At 45.3% G+C, this 19,333-nt stretch overlaps 1 protein-coding gene across 5 annotated transcripts in view; it reads left to right on the forward strand.

Annotated features, from left to right (window-relative positions):
* Positions 1 to 17,175, forward strand: part of LOC135918847 (glutathione hydrolase 1 proenzyme-like) — a 607,262-nt gene extending 590,087 nt beyond the window's left edge. For all 5 annotated transcript variants that reach the window (XM_065452525.2, XM_065452527.2, XM_070525368.1 and 2 more), the window contains one exon: positions 16,808 to 17,175. In XM_065452525.2, the coding sequence (XP_065308597.2) occupies positions 16,808 to 16,963 (156 nt within the window). In that variant the 3' untranslated portion in view covers positions 16,964 to 17,175. The remainder of the gene's footprint in view (positions 1 to 16,807) is intronic.
* The last annotated feature ends 2,158 nt before the right edge of the window (positions 17,176 to 19,333 follow it).

The following is a 19,333-nucleotide window of genomic DNA, read 5'->3' on the forward strand; positions in this document are numbered from 1 at the left end:
TTTATTTAGCTGAAATTAACAGAAAACTGTTTTCAAGTGGTATTCTTGCTTGGTTTCATACAGCCGGTGATGCATGTCTGGTGCTTCTGTGCAAATGTGCGAGCAGCCCCAAACGGTGGCATCTCACCTAATGGCCTTGAAAATACTTCTGCGCCTTCCTGCTGCGGGAAGAAATTCGCAGTTCGACTGGAAAGGCGAAGCAGCGATTGCGACAGGAACTTAGTAGATAGCTGTACCAATGAAGAACCATAGTTTCGGCCGTATAAACTCGTAAACACTCGCTTACTATTGAAATTCACAATGATAGAATATGTAAGCATGACTCATCGAGGATGTAGTAAGAAACAGACGCACGGAGACAGTGCTGTCTTTGTGTGTCTGCTCCTTTCTACGTCCTTGTTCAGTCGCGCTTACACATTCTATCATGGATTCAAACTAACTAGCCCGTCAACGTGTTTCAGCTAAATTAAGAAGCACGGTGTCACGCGTGCACAGGTAAAACATGAACACACATCGCTCTATGACAGCGGAAACTGTGAAAACGCTGGAGTTAGGAATCGAGGCAGCAACCGCGAGCCAATTGACCTCAGTGTAGCTGTCGCTTCAACGCCTACGAAACGTCGAAAGCAGAGCGCTTACGAAGCTACCAGCACTACACGCACTGTGCAGGCATCGCAGATCGCTTTGAAGATGAGGCCCGCGCGGGCGCGTACTCTAGGCACGTCGCAGACCACATTCAAAACACACGAGCACCGGCAACGCGTCCCTACGGCGCCCGCCCAAGGCGCCTACTACAGCATCCGCGATTAGCGTGACCGATGCCGTAGTCGCCGTGGTTGCCTCCACCAGCCTCTGCAGTCTGTACGGAGCGGCGGGCGCCATAGCACCATAGCAGCCGCCGGAGAAGAACTCCCCTCCTCCCTCTCCTCACCCATCAAGCGTCTTTCCTTTCTTTAGATCCCTATGATCATCATCACCTCTCCTCGCCCCTCACTCTCCCGTGCCTTCACTCATACGGAACCTCACGGCGACGGCAGAAATGCGGCTTGAGTGTCCACATAATTGCTATGGCAATAAACGTTCACTAGGGAATATCTTGAAGGGGCAGCGCAAAAAGACGATGACAGAAGGCGGGAACACACGGGACAGCGCTGAACTCACAACTAACTTTATTCGAAGGCATACATACACTTATGTACACAACCCATAGCCACGTGCTGTCCCATCTATGGCGTCATTATCAGTGCGCAGGCAAAAAACGCGCAAAACCATTTAATCTAATGCTACGCTATGAAGCGGCTTAAAAATTCAAATTCACTATCATGCAAATTAATCGATGACATGGTTACACAACGCGACCCTTTTTTCCTGATATAGAAGGCCTCAATTTATCTCCCTCGTAGTCTGATTTTTGTGCGTGGAAAGTATTATTTGTGGTGTCTTTATATATTGGTGTGCACCCATGCTCAGAGCAATGCCGCGCGACATGCGAGTAGGCATTACCCGCTAGTGAGTGCCTCTGTTCAGACAATCTAATATTGAGGCAACGACCTGTTTAAACGATGTATACGTGACCGCAGGAAAATGGAAGTTCGTAAACAACTCCCATTCTACAGTGCACAAACGGGGAAGTATGCTTAACAGTACAGCCTTTCCCAGCATGAGTGGAGGCAGCCTGGGCCAATTTCCTATCGATCTTACCACAAATTTTGATCAACTTGTTAGGGGCAGAAAAAACAACCTTTATATCAAATCTGCCAGCTATATTCCTGAGATTATGTGATAGTTTATGCACATATGTTATTACAACCAGTTTTTGCTTCTTGTCGGCAGGCTCTGGATTATTCATTCTTGTGGGTGCTCCTAATTTTACACGTTTAACAAGCTTCTGTGCTGTCATGCGGATAGCATCCTCTAGAAAACCTGCCGCTATCAAACGCTCCAGTTGTGTTAAGAAACTTTTAGAAAACACGATTTCGAAAGTGCGGAAAATAGAACCGAAAACGCGATGCCGTTTTTTACCACCTTGGAATGTGCGGAGTGAAAATTTAAACTTGGTTTTTCTGACCTTGGGCAATACATCCAGCACACATGCGTATCAGTTAGCTTGAGCCTCGCATCTAAAAATTGTAGTTCGTTCTTATTCGGCACTTCATGTGTGAAAACTAACCCTGAGCCACATTTGTGGAGTACTTGAAGTGCATTATGAACCATTTGTTGGAGATTAGTACTCTTCACAAAGATCAGAAAATCATCAACATATCTTAGCACTTTCAATGTTCGGTCATCTAGGTTACTTTCTATATTTCTGTCTACGCTACCTAGGAAAATGTTAGTTAGTACCGGTGCAACCTTGGACCCAATGCAAATACCAAATTTTTGTCGGTATAAACTTCCTTTCCATCGCTACCTATCGTAAACTGCCGTTCTCTTCCGAGACTGTTAAACATTAGTTTTCTGCAGATTAATTTTCAGACCCACCCTTCTGCTTTGCCTCTCCAGGTCAGTGAGCATGCATTGCAATTGGTCTCCTGAGTTACTAACCAAGGCAATATCATCAGCGAATCGCAAGTTGCTAAGGTATTCTCCATCAACTTTTATCCCCAATTCTTCCCACTCCAGGTCTCTGAATACCTCCTGTAAACATGCTGTGAATAGCATTGGAGAGATGGTATCTCCCTGTCTGACGCCTTTCTTTATTGGGATTTTGTTGCTTTCTTTGTAGAGGACTACGGTGGCTGTGGAGCCGCTATAGATATCTTCCAGTATTTTTACATATGGCTCATCTACACCCTGATTCCGTAATGCATCCATGACTGCTGAGGTTTCAACTGAATCAAACGCTTTCTCGTAGTCAATGAAAGCTATATATAAGGGTTGGTGATATACTGCACATTTCTCTATCACTTGATTGCTAGTGTGAATATGGGCTATTGTTGAGTAGCCTTTACGGAATCCTGCCTGGTTTACAAACATATTTATGTTTTTACAAACATAAATATGTCAGCCGTAAAACGCAGAAACAATATCGCAAAGCTTTCAACATGCGCGTCAGAGAAAAAACATCTCAAAGGTAGCAAAATAAGTGCAAGTAAATACCAAGTCTGTCGACTAAATATATATTCCATTCCATTTGTTCCAATAGGCATTTTTTAATTGTAGATTTAAAGAGTTTTTGTGCAAGCTAATATTCAGCTTCAAAGGAAAATTGATTGATTACCCGGGAATTTGGTAGCTTAGTGTTGGCTTGCCGTAATTGGTGCGTGTGGTGGGAACAAGCTTACGTTTCGTTCGGAAATCATAGCGGCTGCTGGAATTATTTGGGCAAGAAAAGAACAATATATGACGATCGATGCACTTCAGCAGACACAAATTATAAACTTCTTTTACTTTATGGTGCTGTGTTTCTGAAATAGCGGTGACTTATCTAAATTTGAAGGTCTGCCAGGAAACCCCTCAATAGTACGCAAACGCGTTTCTGAATGGAAATTAGTTTAAGGTAACTGCTGGTTGCCGTAGTTCCCCAAACAAGAATACAGTGTGATAAGCTTGAGTACAGGAGTGCGTAATACATGGATATCTTTAACCAGGGGGGCAACAAATGAAATATCTTATACAAACAACCAACTGTTTTACTTGGCTCAGACATTAATTAGGTGGTGCGAACATTCTAAGAAAGATTCTCATTGAACCAAACACCAAGAAATGTGTTTTGTGCATCGTCAGGTCGCGCAGGCGCTCCTGGAATGGCCCCTTCCGATTAGACTAATCAACGATGCACGTGTCTGTTATCGGACAGTCAGCCGAAGCTATATATACCTGTAAGCATCCCTGAATAAACGCACTTTTTGTTCTTGTTGCATCCATGCTGGTGGTCGTCACTGCGCACCGGAACATGGTGTCAGAAGTGGGATAGAATTGCGCAAGCAGTAACGCATCGAAAGACGGGCGTCTCAGTGAACCGACAAGATGGATTTAGTGAAGCCGCCACAACCACTTGTGCTGTCCGGGAACACCGCAAGGAATTGGTACCTGTTCAAGCAGATTCGAGCTGTTCTTGCAAGCAACGGAAACGGCGAAAGCAACGAGGTCCGAGCCAGCCAAGACTGCGCTCCTGCTCACCATTGCCGGAGAGGACGCCCTAGAGGTATTCAACAATTTTTCGTTTTCGGACGACGAAAGTAAAGAGAATTATGGAACAGTGACGGGAATGTTTGAAGAATATTGTCGGCAACAGCAAAACGAGGTGCATGAACGGTATGTCTTCCGTACAAGGACTCAAGCTGAGGGGGAGCCTTTTGAGCATTTCGCTCGAGACCTGAGGAAGCTAGCCTAAAGTTGCAATTTTGGGGACCTAAGTGATTCTATGGTCAGAGACCAGATTGTTTTCGGCACCGTTAACGGAATTGCGAAAGAAAATGCTGAAGGTTAAGGACCTTACATTACGCAAAGCCGAAGAAATCTGCAAGGCTGAGGAAGTATGTGCCGAGCAAAACAACGCATGGGTTCAAGCAGAAAAACAAGTGGCTCCAATCGAAATGCGCCGTTCGAAAGTTCAGCAAGATCTTGATGAGGGCTAGTTGGTTCATACTTAGAACTGAGGTGAAACAGCGCGAAAAAGACGAGGACACAAGGAAACAAATACAAAAACAGCGCTTGTCTGTGGTATTTGTTTCCTTGTGTCCTCGTCTTTTTCGCGCTGTTTCACCAATGTTCAGCATGCGCAGTGCAAATGTCTGGCGCGAGAGGAACTTGCCTCAGGCTCGGATCAAAGTTACGCTGAACCTGAAACGGAAGTAGCGCAGATCAAAACAAAGAGGCAATTAATATGTTCCAAGTGCAACCGCATTCACGAACGTGGAAGGTGCCCAGCCTTTGGAAAGAAATATTTCTCGTGCCGTGGCGCTAACCACTTTTCGGCTTGTTGTAGGAAAGGTCCTCACATAAGCGCTGTGAGGGACGAGCACGCCAATTTTCAAATACTGGATGTTGGCGTGGGCAACAAAGCTGATGGGGTTATCGACGCCCAAGTCGCGTCCCAACTGGTGCCTCTGAAGGTAGACACGGGCTCGCAAGCCAACTTACTGCCTCATACCATTTTTCAAAGGCTCAAGGTGAATCAATGTTTGGAGACAAGCCCCTCTGTTCTGCGCTCATACAGTGGCAACGTCATCAAGCATATCGGCGTGGCTACGCTACCAGTGACTGTGAACAACCGGAGCGAGTACTTTGACTTTTTTATCGTCAGGAAGAGCAACCAAGCTATCCTTGGGTTGTCGGCGAGCGAAACTTTAGGACTGGTGTCGCGCACTGTGGGTTCCGTTCACGTGAACAGTACTGACCAAATGACGAATGAATTCCCAGAGTTGTTTCAGGGTATCGGCTGCCTGGCATGCCCGTACCACATGGTCCTGTGGGAGGAAGCAACGCCGGTGGTCCAGCCGGTGCGACGGGTGCCCCTGGCATTGCGCGAGCCCCTCCGAGAAGAGTTGGACCGCATGGAACGTGCAGGCAATATCGTCAAAGTCAGCAAGCCGATGGATTGGGTAAGCCCCTTTGTCGCGGCAAGGAAAAAGGATGGCAAACTTCGCATATGCATTGATCCCAGGCGCATTAACGCAGGCATAAAGCAAGAGCACTATCAATTGCCAAAAAGAGAAGATAATGAGGCAGAGATGGCCGGAGCAACATTGTTTACGCGCCTCGACGCGTACTCGGGTTTTCATCAAATCCCTCTTGATGATGCCACTTCAAGGATATGCACAACTTGAACGGCGTTTGGTCGTTATCGCTTCTTGAGACTTCCCTTCGGAATCGCTTCCGCACCGGAAGTATTCCAAAAAACCATGAATGAAATATTTGACCAGGCCCCAGGTGTGCGTATGTATATCGACGACATACTCGTATGGGGGAGCACGAGGGAAGAGCATGATAGCAGCCTCCGTACGGTCCTGAATTTAGCAAGGAAGGCCGCCCTAGCGTTTAATGCAACAAAATATAGATTCCGGGTGATTAAAATTGACTTTTTGGGCGATGTGATCAGCCAACACGGAATAAGTCCGAACCCAACAATGACGTCAGCATTAAGCGAACTGCCTCAGCCAAGCGACAAACCAGGCGTCCAAAGAATGCTGGGAGTCGTAAAGTGCTTCGGTAAATACATACCCCACTTGGCAGAAAGAACAACGCTACTGCGAAGCCTAATGAAGAAGGACACGGTCTTTGAGTGGTCTCAAAACCATTGCAACGAGTGGCAAGCTATCTGCCGTATTCTAAGCAGTGCGCCACTGCTAGCCGTATTTGATCCAACCCGAGAAACCAAAATCTCTTCTGACGCATCACAGAATACGATCGGCTCGGCCCTACTTCAGCAGTATGGTAACAGTTGGCGGCCAGTAGCCTACGCTTCCCGGACAATGACCGAGGCGGAACAAAGATACGCCCAAATAGAAAAAGAAACAATGGCTATAACATTTGGGTGCGACAAATTTTTTCACTTCGTGTACGGTCGCAAAGTTATCGTTGAATCCGACCACAGACCATTCCTAGCTATCGCGGCTAAAGCCATTGCAGACATGCCTCCAAGATTACAGCGTTTTTTCTTGCGCTTATTAAGATACGATTATGTCCTTCACTTTGTTTAAGGGAACCAACTGCTCCTGGCAGATATGCTATCCAGATCGTCGCCTGTCTCTCCCCGCAGCGTAGATAGCTTCACAGACGACGTCGACATACATGCAGTGGGCATGACTTCAGAATTGGTGAGCAAGAAAATGTTAGACAGCGCTGACCCAGACTTGCAAATTGTGTTGCGCTGCCTTAGGAACGGCGAAGAAATTAGTGGCGCGATGAAACCGGTTTCCCCTGAGTTATCAGAAGTACAAGGCATGGTGATGAAGGGATCAAAGGTTGTTATCCCAAAGTTCATGAGAGCTGAGATGCTCACTCGTATTCACGAAGGACACTTAGGCATAAATAAGTGCAAAGCAACTGCCCGGCGCTTGGTGTTCTGGCCAGGACTGAGCGGGGACATCGAAAATTTGGTCAAGTCGAGCGCTATTTGTCAGAAATACGCATATAAGCAGCCCAGCGAATCGATATTACCTCGACAGATCCCAGAACATGCCTGGTACCATGTTGGGGTTGATCTCTTCATGTACGGCGCAGACTCCTACTTGTGTGTTCGATGCATTCTCAAATTTTCCGGAAGTCGAGAAACTAGCTGACACAACAACAGGAACTGTCATAAGTAAACTTAGTGCAGTTTTTGCACGATAGAGAATTCCCATGGAAGTCTGCACCGATAACGGTCCGCAGTTCTCATCCCATGAATTTGCCCTTTTCGCATCTAGATACGACTTCAAACGCGTGACGTCAAGTCCACGGTTCCCGCAATCCAATGGTCTCGCCGAGAAGGGTGTCGAAATCATCAAAAGGATCATGAAGAAAATGAGTGAAACGAGGGAGGACTTCTGGCTGGGTCTCCTCTCATATTATTCGGCCCCTCTTGAAGACGGCCGCTCCCCAGGAGAATTGCTTCAGGGCAGAAGGTTACGTACGCGGCTGCCAGACTTCTGGGCTTGCCCCAGGGAACAAGCACTTAGGCGCCAACCTCGACAATTGTCAAGCAGGAAACCCCTACCCGAACTCCAGAAAGATGCAGTAGTAAGAGTACGGGGAGGCACGTGGGACCGCAAGGCTCGAGTCATGGACCTGGTGGCGCCGAGGTTCTATCGCGTCGCTACAGAGGACAACCAAATACTCCGACGCAACCGGCAACACCTTCTAGCCACAAGTGAGCTTTTCCAGACGGACTTGGGAGAAGATTAATCCGAGAGCGAGGAGGTTTCCCAGGCGACGATGCCTAGGAGGGCGTCGCCATCAGAATCAACCGCAACTACGCCATTTCAAGCAACGACAGCTGCTTCACGGTCAACAATGCTGCCCACGCAAGCAGTGCCAAGGCGATGCACCCGGCAAAGACAGCAACCCAATCGTCTGCATTACGGCCGGGATTTTAAACAAGTCTCATGTCTTACCCTCAACTTATAACATTATCCCGGGGAAGATGTATCGTCAGGTCGCGCAGGCGCTCCTGGAATGGCCCCTTCCAATTAGACTAATCAACGAAGCCCGTGTCTGTTATCGGACAGTCAGCCAAAGCTGTATATACCTGTAAGCATCCCTGAATAAACGCACTTATTGTTCTTTTTGCATCTATGCTGGTGGTAGTCACTGCGCATCGGAACACCGAAACTCGCTTTAATTCAGTATGCTTGTAGACAACTTTCATAGTGACTTTCTACTGTATTATTAGGATGAAAAATAATGTATCTTGTTTTTGATAAATTAAGGCTTAGCCTATTGGCCAATAACCAGTTATGTAGCTTTCTGAAATATGCATTTGCCGTAGCCTCCGTTTGGGACAAGAAGTGGGATGAAAAAAATATGTATTCGTATCGTCAGCGTACATGACCAGATTAGGCGATTCGGGTATGTTAGCAATATCATTGATGTATGCTAAAAACAATAACGGTCCTGATATTGATCCTTGAGGAACACCATGCTGAATCGCCAATTTCTCTGCGGGTACGCCATTAACTTGAACATAACTGCAACCTGTGATTTAAGTAGCTCTTTAGCAAGTCAGATGCGTATGCCACAACTGTTAAGCTTGCTCAGTTGTGATGAACGCAATCGAGTGCCTTCGCAAATGTAAGAAAAGGCCAACAGTGTACTGTTTCATTTCGATATTCGTAATATTTTTTTTCTTTTACTGTTAATAGCGCCTGTTCTCTTGATTTGTTTTTCAGAAATCCATACTGCGAGGAAGTAATAGCATTGCACTTAGGAAAAAAATTTTCGAGGCGAGTACTAATCACACCTTCAAAGACCTTTTATAAAACGGGTAGAACAGGAATGGGTCTATAATTGGATATGTCATTCATTATCTCAATTTTGTAAACTGGACATATACGCGCTATCTTCAGCTCATCTGGGGATACACCACTTTCTAATATGCCATTTGCGATGTAACACAAGACGTCACATATAAAAGAAGGTAAATGCTTCAAAGGTACTGCTAGTATACCATCATGCCCAGGTGAAACATTAATTTTTTACTTTACCAATTATTGAAGCAATTTCATGAGTAGTAGTTGGCATAGGCGCAATAGAACTTTGTAAGGAAATGATTAGATTAGAAAGTGCGTCTGGCACTGATGTGGTCACCGACGTACATAGAGAATCTGCTACACTAACTAAAATATTATTGAAAGTGGTTGTGAGATCACAGCCTGTAAGTTCACCATTCACTATCGTAATAGTAAGGGGCGGGTCTGGACTACATTTATTAGTGAAAAACGTAATTACACGCCAAGCTTTTCTACTTTTAGACTGTGCTTCTGCAAACCGATCAATATAGTAAGTAGATTTAGCTACTTTAATATCCTGGTTAAGTTTATTTCTGCTTATTTTTTAATTCAATGAGGCTGTCGGCATCACGCCTCTTGGTAAACTTATGATAGAAATGGTTTTTCGTTTTAATTGTTTTGTACAATTCCCGAGTCATCCAAGGCTTTTTAAACTTTTTGCAAGTTTTAGTTTCTTGTAGTGGAAAGGCATTGTAGCACCAAAGAAACTGTTTACTAAATGCAGTATGTGTTGTGCTTACGTCAGTTTTATCGTAAACATTATCCCAATGTGGCCTTTCCACTAATGTTTTGAACATACTCATCGCGTTAGCATTAAGTACTTTGTATAACCGCGGGTCCTCCAGATCTATGTCCTGCATGACAGGCAGAAAGCAAAAGATTGGCAAATTAACGCTGATGTCATGGGACAGGACACCAGAGGGAATGTTATTAGACGCCATATTTGTAATGCATACGTCAAGCAGACGACTTTTTTACCCTTGCGGGTAAAGATATACAATTCCCGCAGGCAAAGGATGCAATGGTATTATTGAATTGCGTTGCACACGAATCGTTCGGCAATAATTTAATATTCATGTCACCCATAATAATAAATGCGCATTCGGTAGAAGTCAGATGCACCAGTCAATTTTCTATGAAGTCGAAAAATTAAAATTAAATTAAGGGGATTAATGTGCCAAAATCACTTCATGATTATGAGGCACGCCGTAGTGGAGGACTCTGGAAATTTTGACCACCCGAGGTTCTTTAATGTGCACCTAAATCTAAGTACACGGGCATTTTTCGCATTTCGCCCCCGTCAAATTGCGGCTGCCGTGGCAGGGATTCGATCCCTCGACTTCGTGCTCAGCAGCCCCACACCATGGCCACTGAGCAACCACGGCGGGTTAGGAAGTCGAAGAAGTGCTGTTGCTTACCGGTAGGAGGTTTTTATATTGCAACGACCATTACATTTGTAGTAGATACAGCAATGCATTCCACATTAGAATCTATTACGCAAAATTTATCTAATGCGGTATGTTTCCACAATTAATTTACATAGACAGCGAGACCACCACCCTTGCAGTGAAGCCTTAATAGTCCATGGTAAGTATAATTGTCAAAGTGGGGATGATCCTCATGGGATGTTAGCCATGTTTCTGTAAACACTAAAAATCCAATTTGTTCTTTATGGAAGCAAAAAACAAGTTCAGATGGTTACCCTTGTGTTTGGTACTTCGAGCGTTAAAATGAATAGCACTGAGCCCTTTCTCTAGAGAGCCAAGCTTCGTTCTGAAGTCTTCAACATTATAGCCAGCACAAGTTGGCTCACAGTTCATGGCCGTGCGACAGTCCACCTTAGGAAACAGACCTTACCTAGTAATTGTTTTCCAGATCACCATGAACAGTGATCCTCGGAGCATCAGTCAGTTCACTTTGACGCGCGAGCACCTTATCCTCTGTGGTTCAGACATATTTCTATGATACTAATATCTTGCGTGCAACGGCGGCCCCTAACCAATGCTTATTAAACTGATGTACATGCTCACTAACATAGACAGCCCCTCCATCCGAGGAATCAAGCATATTGTTATTAGGTCTCTGTTTCCTTGCCTTAGAAAGGAACGTGTTCCTTTTTTCTCGTTGAACAAAACGAACTATAGTGTTCCTCTCGTCTGATTTCCGAGTGGGAATGCGGTGACCTGTATCGATGTCTGATTCACTGACTGGTTCGCCAACAACTTCACCAATTTGTTTTTCGACATCAACAGGCTCTGCATTCGCCTTGACACCCTTTACTTCGAAATTTTTCAGCCTCGTGTACTGCTGTAGCTCTTCAACTTGTCGTGTCAACCGCTTGTTCTCGCTCCTCAAACCTTCATTGCACTTAACAAGTTCACTGATTTCCTTTCTTAGTGCCTTAACCTCAGAGGTGATCTTCTTCGTCTCATCGCGTGTCGCTGCAGAATTTCACGCTCTCTTTCAAGCTCCCTTTCAAGAACGAACGGTTGGGGGCAGGGGCGAAGCGCACCGTCTTCCGTCGTGCGCATGGCACCAAGGAAGGGAGGGAGGTGGGTGTTGTGCTTCGGCCGCATGCGGTCACGCGGGCTTTCTCTTGAACACGATCTACTTTGCGGGCACAGTCGAGGTGGGCCGATGGCTCGTCGCCTTCTTCTCGCCGCTAAGTTGGCGTTGAAGCGACAGACAGCGCGTGAAGGTCACTTCGCTCGCTGCTACTGCCGCGATTCCCCACACCCACCGGCATTTTCACAGCGAGAATACGCGGTCATCGAGTGTGATGTGTTCATGTTTGCCTGTGCATGTAGACACCATGCTTGTTAATTCAATTGGTAAGATAATGTTTACAAAGGGACGTTCTGCTCCATCGGCTGCTGCGTATGGCTGGCAGCCCTGTCTTGATTACGAACTGCGATGTGGACATAGGCGCACCGAAGGCTGATAGCTTTGTATGCGCTTTAGCACTCACATACTTGCACGTCACCCGCGTTCACGAAGTGAAACGTCACTGTCTCTTTTTGCTTCTTCCTCTTGTTTTCGCCTATGTTCATGGGCGATGTGTGCCGCAGACCGCCATTGGGTGCCTTGATGCGCGCGCACCCGCGCGCGCCGCGTCGAAGCACCCTAGCGTTTAGGATCGGTAGCGGTGGCGCTCCGAATGTTCGTCTTAACCGAAGAAGACGTCTGACGTGGTTCGTCTTAAGCGGATTTTGTTTTTGGATTGAGTTTATGGAATACCAAACGAAGGTTCCCATGTTGTTCGTTACAAGCGACAATTCGGCTTAGCCAAGTTCATCTTAACGCGAGTCCACTGTACAGCCGCCCGATCGAGCACGCACGGTCACCCGGGCCGCCCAGAATAAAACGTCGCCCCCCTTCCTTACCCTCCCCCGAATGATTACAACGAAGGCGCCAAATAAAACAATGGACGAAGAAAGGATACACGAGACAACCACGTCTCCTTTCTTTGTCCGTTGTTTTATTTGGCGCCTTCGTTGTAAACCAAATCGCCCACTAGCACGTGCTCCCACGAAAACTTGTGCGTCACGGAAGGCGGCGCGCTTCCTCATGGGTGAAAGTCTACGTATGGCGCTCTTTGGCCATACCTGGCCCTTGCGCCAATAAAAACCACACATTCATTCATTGAAAGTCTACGTAGGCCGAACAGGAAGGTGCGTGAATATACTTATGATGAATTGTCGATTAAGATTAAACGTGTGGGCACCTTCCTGCTCATTGCTTGGCATGCCCGTGTAAGCCGATCCTGAAAGATATTGTGCCAGTGCCGAGCAAGAGAGTTACGCGAGGCGTATCATATTAAAAGAAGGGAGATGATTCTGTCAGCGACACCTCCGTTTATCTGTACAACAGTGAGATTGCGTTTATTGATGAACGTAGTTAGGTTAAGTGTTGCTTGAACAAAGTTTTTGGACGATTATGGTTTGTCTGCGCACGCGCAGTGCTGTATTTCTGAGTTATACTTGGTCTTTATGGAATAAAGATTACTTGCAAGTCTACGCCGGTCCTTGTGTGCTCTGTCGTTGTGGTCGTTTCTTTGCGCAGTTATAAAAACTGTTTGCCTGCTCCACCATTACGTGCACGGGATTGAGCCGCGTTCGCCATCTCACTCTCGCACGCTTTCACTCGCGGCGACGATTTTATTGCCCCTTGGACTTTCTATGGTACCTCACGGCGACGACGATGGCGACGGCAGAAATTCGCCTGGAATGTCCATACAACTGCTATCGGAATAGGAAGTCCCATATAATTTGAGAAAATCATCATCGAACTTGAAGACCAAACTGAGGCACTATTGAAACTGAGCGCGTCCCGCTGCGCGTCAGATGACAACGCCTTGTAAAGAATTGTGGGGGAGCATAGCATGCATAATAGCATGCGCCTGAAAATCCTGACCAGACACACAGCGCCAGATGTTTGCAGGCAACGCGTGCCGTATCAGTTGGTGCCACGATTGGCCAGAAAATTCGGTTTACAACTTATACCCCTTTCACACGGGAAGATGTAATGTCATTCGAATCGAATGGCATTCGCATATAATCCCACCAGTCGGGATTTACACGGGAAAATTTAATGTCAACATCATCATTTATTTACCCTTAAAGGCCCTTGGCTTAGGCCATTACATAAAGGGGGGGGGGGGAGTAGTCGTTACATATACAATGGTCGGTAACAACAAAAAGCAATACAAAGTGCAGGATTTATGTTCAACATTGACATCATTTAGTAGCATCAGCACTAAGATAGACACAGCGGCTCAAGAACAACTTGGAAACACAACAAAACACCCATACCCATTCAAAAACACGGCAAAATAACTCAGCTCTTGAAATGTGCTGTTAATAAGTGCCTGAATTTATTAGGTTCTATTTCAGTAACTATGGAATCGGGTAAGTCATTCCACAATGTGATGGAGCTAGGTAAAAAAGATTTATTAAATGAGTTTGTGGAGCCATGTATGCGCTGCAAACTTAAGGAGTTGAAAAGACGGCGTGAGGTGCGAAGCGGCGAGTGTAATACAGAATTTCTTAGCTGTGGGAAGGTATAGTATAATTTGTGAAATGTAATGACATTTGTCATCAAATGAGTTAGGGGAACTCATTCGCATTTGATTTCGAACCGAATGTGTACTCTTGACCCCAGATACACAACGGCGACACGCAACGCGAAAAAATAATGCATGCATCAGCCATGTTGGAAGATATTTTTCACACTTATAAAAAGAAATAATTACCTTTACTGCGATGATATTTCGACTACGGGCTGTGCTCAAGCGCTATTAATCTTTGCATCAGGAGTCTGTCGCGGCGGTTGGTCATATTGCTGGCTTACACTTACCGTATTTACGCTTGGCTTTAGTTGTGGCTTGTCTTGTGATGATCGCAGTGCTTTTAGTTGTGAATAATTGGCGTAAAAATGTTTTAACCGTTTTAAAAGTACTCGCAAAGGTTCTTAAACGCGTTTAAGAAACACGAACTTTCTTTGAATTTCAAAATTTTTTTCTAGATCGTGATTGCTATATTTTGCGAATGCCATTATATTTTTCTGTGTAGCACAGCAAGAGACCGAGTGACATTCGATGCATGGAATACCATTAGATTCAAATGACATTAAATCTTCTCGTGTGACAGGGGTATTATTCGTGCTAGTCGTCATAGGACGTTTCGATCTGGTATAATACCGGGGCCGCCTTTTGTGCCCTCCCGCGGCGCTCGCTTTCAATATTGCCTGGATTTACTTTTGAAATTAAGTGATAAATATATCGAATTATATGCCATTTGCACGATGTTTAAAAAATTAAGGCATATGAATCGGTGACTGCCTTCAATTTCTTAATTTAACCAACTGCCCCAAAGGTACTAATGAAAACGGGAATTATCAATTTTTTTGTTAATTGGACGTTTCAGTGTAACTTCATCGTCATCATCAGCCTGGCTACGCCCACTGCAGGGCAAAGGCCTATGCCATACTTCACCAACTACCCCAGTCACGTGCTAATTGTGGCCGTGTTGCCCCTGCAAACTTCAATTGTGGCCATGTTGTCTCTGCAAACTTCTTAGTCTCATCCGCCCACCTAACTTTCTGCCGCCCCCTGCTACGCTTCCCTTCCCTTGGAATGCAGTCCGTAACCCTTAATGACCATCGTTTATCTTCCCTCCTCATTACATGTCCTGACAACGCCCATTTCCCTTTCTTGATTTCAACTAAGATGTCATTACCTCGCGTTTGTTCCCTCACCCAATCTGCTCTTTTCTTATCTCTTAACGTCTCACCCATCATTCTTCTTTCCATAGCTCGTTGCGTCATCCTCAATTTAAGTAGAACCCTTTTCGTAAGCCTCCAGGTTTCTGCCCCGTGCGTCAGTACTAGTAAGACGCTGTTATACACTTTTCTCTTGAGGGATAATGGCAATCTGCTGTTCATGATCTGAGAATGCCTGCCAAACGCAGCCCAGTCCATTCTTATTCTTCTGATTATTTCAGTCTCGTTATCCGTATCCGCGGTCACTGCTTGCACTAAGTAGATGTATTCCCTTACTACTTCCAGTGCCTCGCTACCTGTCGTAAACTGCTGTTCTCTTCCCAGACTGTTAAACACTACTTTAATTTTCTGCAGATTAATATTTAGACCCACCCTTCAGCTTTGCGTCTCCAGGCATGCATTGCAATTGGTCCCCTGAGTTACTAAGCAAGGCAATATCATCAGCGAATCGCAAGCTACTAAGGTATTCTCCATTAACTCTTATCCCCAATTCTTCCCAATCCAGCTCTCTGAATACCTCCTGTAAGCGCGCTGTGAATAGCATTGGAGAGATTGTATCTCCCTGCCTGACGTAGAGCTCGTGTGCGAAGACGACAGCGGCCTCATGGCAATAGCGTTTTCCAAGAAATCTGCGCAGTTTAAAGGCAACACCCTGTATAACATTATATATATATATATATATATATATATATATATATATATATATATATATATATCATACTGTACTCTTCCTATAATTCATATCCTTCCTATAACAGTGACTGTTTCAACAGTTAAGGAGGAATGCGTGTGCACATTTGTGGTAAAGGGCGTGAGCTTAATCCACTGCCAATTTTAAGCTTGCCGCTAATATCGCACACACAGGAGCGTCCAGCAAGAATGCGAACTCCATCTTCTGCACATTATCTGCTTCAGAAATTGACTTTTCTACACATAAAAGCACGCATCTGGCACCTATAATTCTTGGTTGGCAACCAACTCGCTGTAGCGTAGGATCGGTCAATGGGAGTTCACGCCTTTTAAGCCTAGTACCGACGTTCGTGATACCGTGCACTGCGATAGCTTGCTATGGAGCTGGAACAATTCAATCAATATGCAGCGTCCCATATCATCTGAGAAATGTACTGCTTACCATTTGCACATTTTGCCGCGAACAGGAGTTCAATACACAAAGATAGAAACAGTGTAAGTTGCATTAAAAAATATCGTTACACACGTAAGGCCTATAGGTCTCAGCTATATATATGGTTGTATAGAGAACAAGACGTTCGCCTGAAATGTCGTATGAGCCACTAATAACCTCGTCGTTTCACCCTTCTGAATTTAATCCACATGCACCACAGTCTGTGTTTTCGTCCTTGGCATTTCGATTATGCGCATGGATAAAGACTCTACGAAGGATGGTTGGATGTTGCGGCAATGACTGCCGTATTAGATCAATGCGTTAATTAATATTGTATATCTCGACAAAAGACTCAGATTCACGTGAAACACTTTTTCGACGTTTTCTTTTATTCTGCAGCATATGCGCATTAATTCCGGCACTGGCTCCAGTCAATCTGCGATAAGCGCTCAAGTCAACATATTTCGCGCAGGACGTTCTTCAAGGCCTTCTTAATCGCAAGCATCAAGTCAAGTTCTTCAAGTGGTACGGCGAAGCTATCGCTCTCCTTCGAAGGCCCGGGGACAATCGCATCTACGGATCGTATGACTACCGCTTTCAGATAACCGGTGGAATGGATGGAGACTGATCTGCGTGCCTGTTCTCAACGGATGTTCTCTCTTTCCGCGTCCGTGTGAATTTTCACTATGAACAATTTCGTCACGTGCCACTTAAGTGAGACGTATGTTTTTAGTCAATCTTAGCGAAAGGATATTGCTTAAGTCATTCCTGTTTTATCTTATTGTCCTTTCTCTTTGTTCCTCAGTCTATTAGTTACATTAAATTAATGCTCTTATCTAACACTGTTATACGCTCACGCTCTGTATTTTTTCGTTCTGCGGTGAAACATTCAATGAGATACTCTGCGTTTACAACCGTAATTTCTTAACGCGAACTACCAACCACAATTCGCAATAGTGTTTTGCTGAATCGCGCATGGAATTTCTTTGACATATTTGTGCGTTTCCTATCGTTTACTAACTTTGTATCCTTCTGAACCCTCGGTGAATTTTTTAGGAATATAGCTTTCCGCTGTTTGTGAGTGTCAGACGCTGCGGGCTTTCTTTTGCGTGCTTTTTTTTGGTAATACATCCATGTTGACAATACGCAGCCAGGCTTGTTGATGTCGGTGCACTGCGATGGTAATCACGCACGTGAATGTATTTTATAGAATACACTGCGGGTTTCCGCAGAACTAATTTTGCCATTCATCACACGTGAACTCTAGGACCACAGAAATATTTATGGTGCAAAAAGATACATAAAATAATACCATAAAGAACATTAACTACAACTAACAGAAGCAGTAGCAAGAATTTACAACAAAGTAATTGAAACAAATATCAAGAATAAGACTCGCGGCACATACAAAAGGTGGGAGTTTGGCGCCAAAGGCGAAGCATTGATACCTATCGCGAAGTATACCACAACTGCACGAAGTGAGTTGGTAGTTTCATCTGGCGTGTAATTGCAGTAAACACTTGCTCATTAATCAAATTGTCGCATCAAGCACGTACAGGCAAAGATGAACCGAGCTCACTCAATGAACGCGAGCGCAGACTGCCGCAGCTGGGGCGCGAATGGAGGAGAGTGAACACTTCTGCTGCCTTCGTAACTTGAGACAGCGCGACCCTCAGCTCTAGGCGAGCGCGAAGCACAGGCAGCCAGCAGCCACCGCGGCTCGCCCGAACTGTGCCGGAGATCACCTCCCCGGTAGGGCTTTGCTAGAGGGGCGCTCGCCGCTGAGCCTGCCGAGCGCCACGTGGCGGCAGGACCTTGAGCTTCAAGCTGAGCCGCCGTCAAGTATAAGTGCGCCCGCTCGGCTCACGGAGCGTAGCCGGGGTGCGGCCTCCACCGGAGCACTGCCGACTGCTTTCTATCCTCACCGTCGCTGGGCTTAGATGACCGGACGAAAGGCATATAATCTGAGCCTACCAATGGCCCTGCCACCCCTACACAGCTCACGAGGGAATGACACATACAGGTATACAATCTCTTATAGAATATTTACATTTATTTTATGCTGTAGTTATATTGTAGATCTCACACATAAATGAAAAGCACAGTACAGTGTCAAATAGGGTACACTAGAACGATAGTTTAAGGCCGTCTTTGAACAGGCCCTGCAATTTCATTTTATATTGCAGGACAGATCAGGAGATATAGCATTCTTCATTATGCAAAAAAGGTGAGACGTGCAGACAGGACACAAGAGAACTGGACAACACGAACGCCGACTATCAACTGAAGGGAGCATTAAGGCGAAAAAGAACATTATTTCACTTTTAGGATGAAAATGATGTACATTGGTTCACAACTTCGATGAAAGGCGGGTGTGCATTTGAAACGTTTGGTATTAAACAAGTATACGCTTTCGTTGCATATGGGCTACGAACGGGTAGATGTCTCATTTTGCGATTATGTGTGGTCCTGTGTTATGCTATGTTGAAGCAAACATGTCTAAGATTTTATTGCGTGTTACTGGGAAGGTATGCATCATAGAATGCAAACTCACACTTGCAATTTAATACCACATGTACGGCACCAAGTTAGGATCGGATAAGTTTCTGGAACGCAAGATACACCCAATAGAGCGCGCAATGGCGCTCTGTGTGGTATGTGCTCCGTGCAGTTCTGTCCATATGCACAGCAGCATGTTTCTTTCGGAAACTATATGAGCAACGGACCTCAATTACAGCTCTATACTTGATCGAATAATCGATTGGCCTTTAATATAGCATACTTTAGAAAACATATTGCCATATCACCTTCACGACTGATATTCTCATCGCACCGCGCTGCTCCTTTCTAAAAAAATTCTCATCTGTCTATCTGCTTTTCTCGCTAAGGCCTATATTACTAAGCAGTATTGAAGCTGACATTCAATGAGTGAGAAATGCAACTGTCTTTTTAGCCACCATGGAACCAGAAATCTAGGCTTAACGGGACCCTGAACCAC

Source organism: Dermacentor albipictus, chromosome 9 (assembly GCF_038994185.2).
Source record: "Dermacentor albipictus isolate Rhodes 1998 colony chromosome 9, USDA_Dalb.pri_finalv2, whole genome shotgun sequence".
NCBI lineage: Eukaryota > Metazoa > Arthropoda > Arachnida > Ixodida > Ixodidae > Dermacentor > Dermacentor albipictus.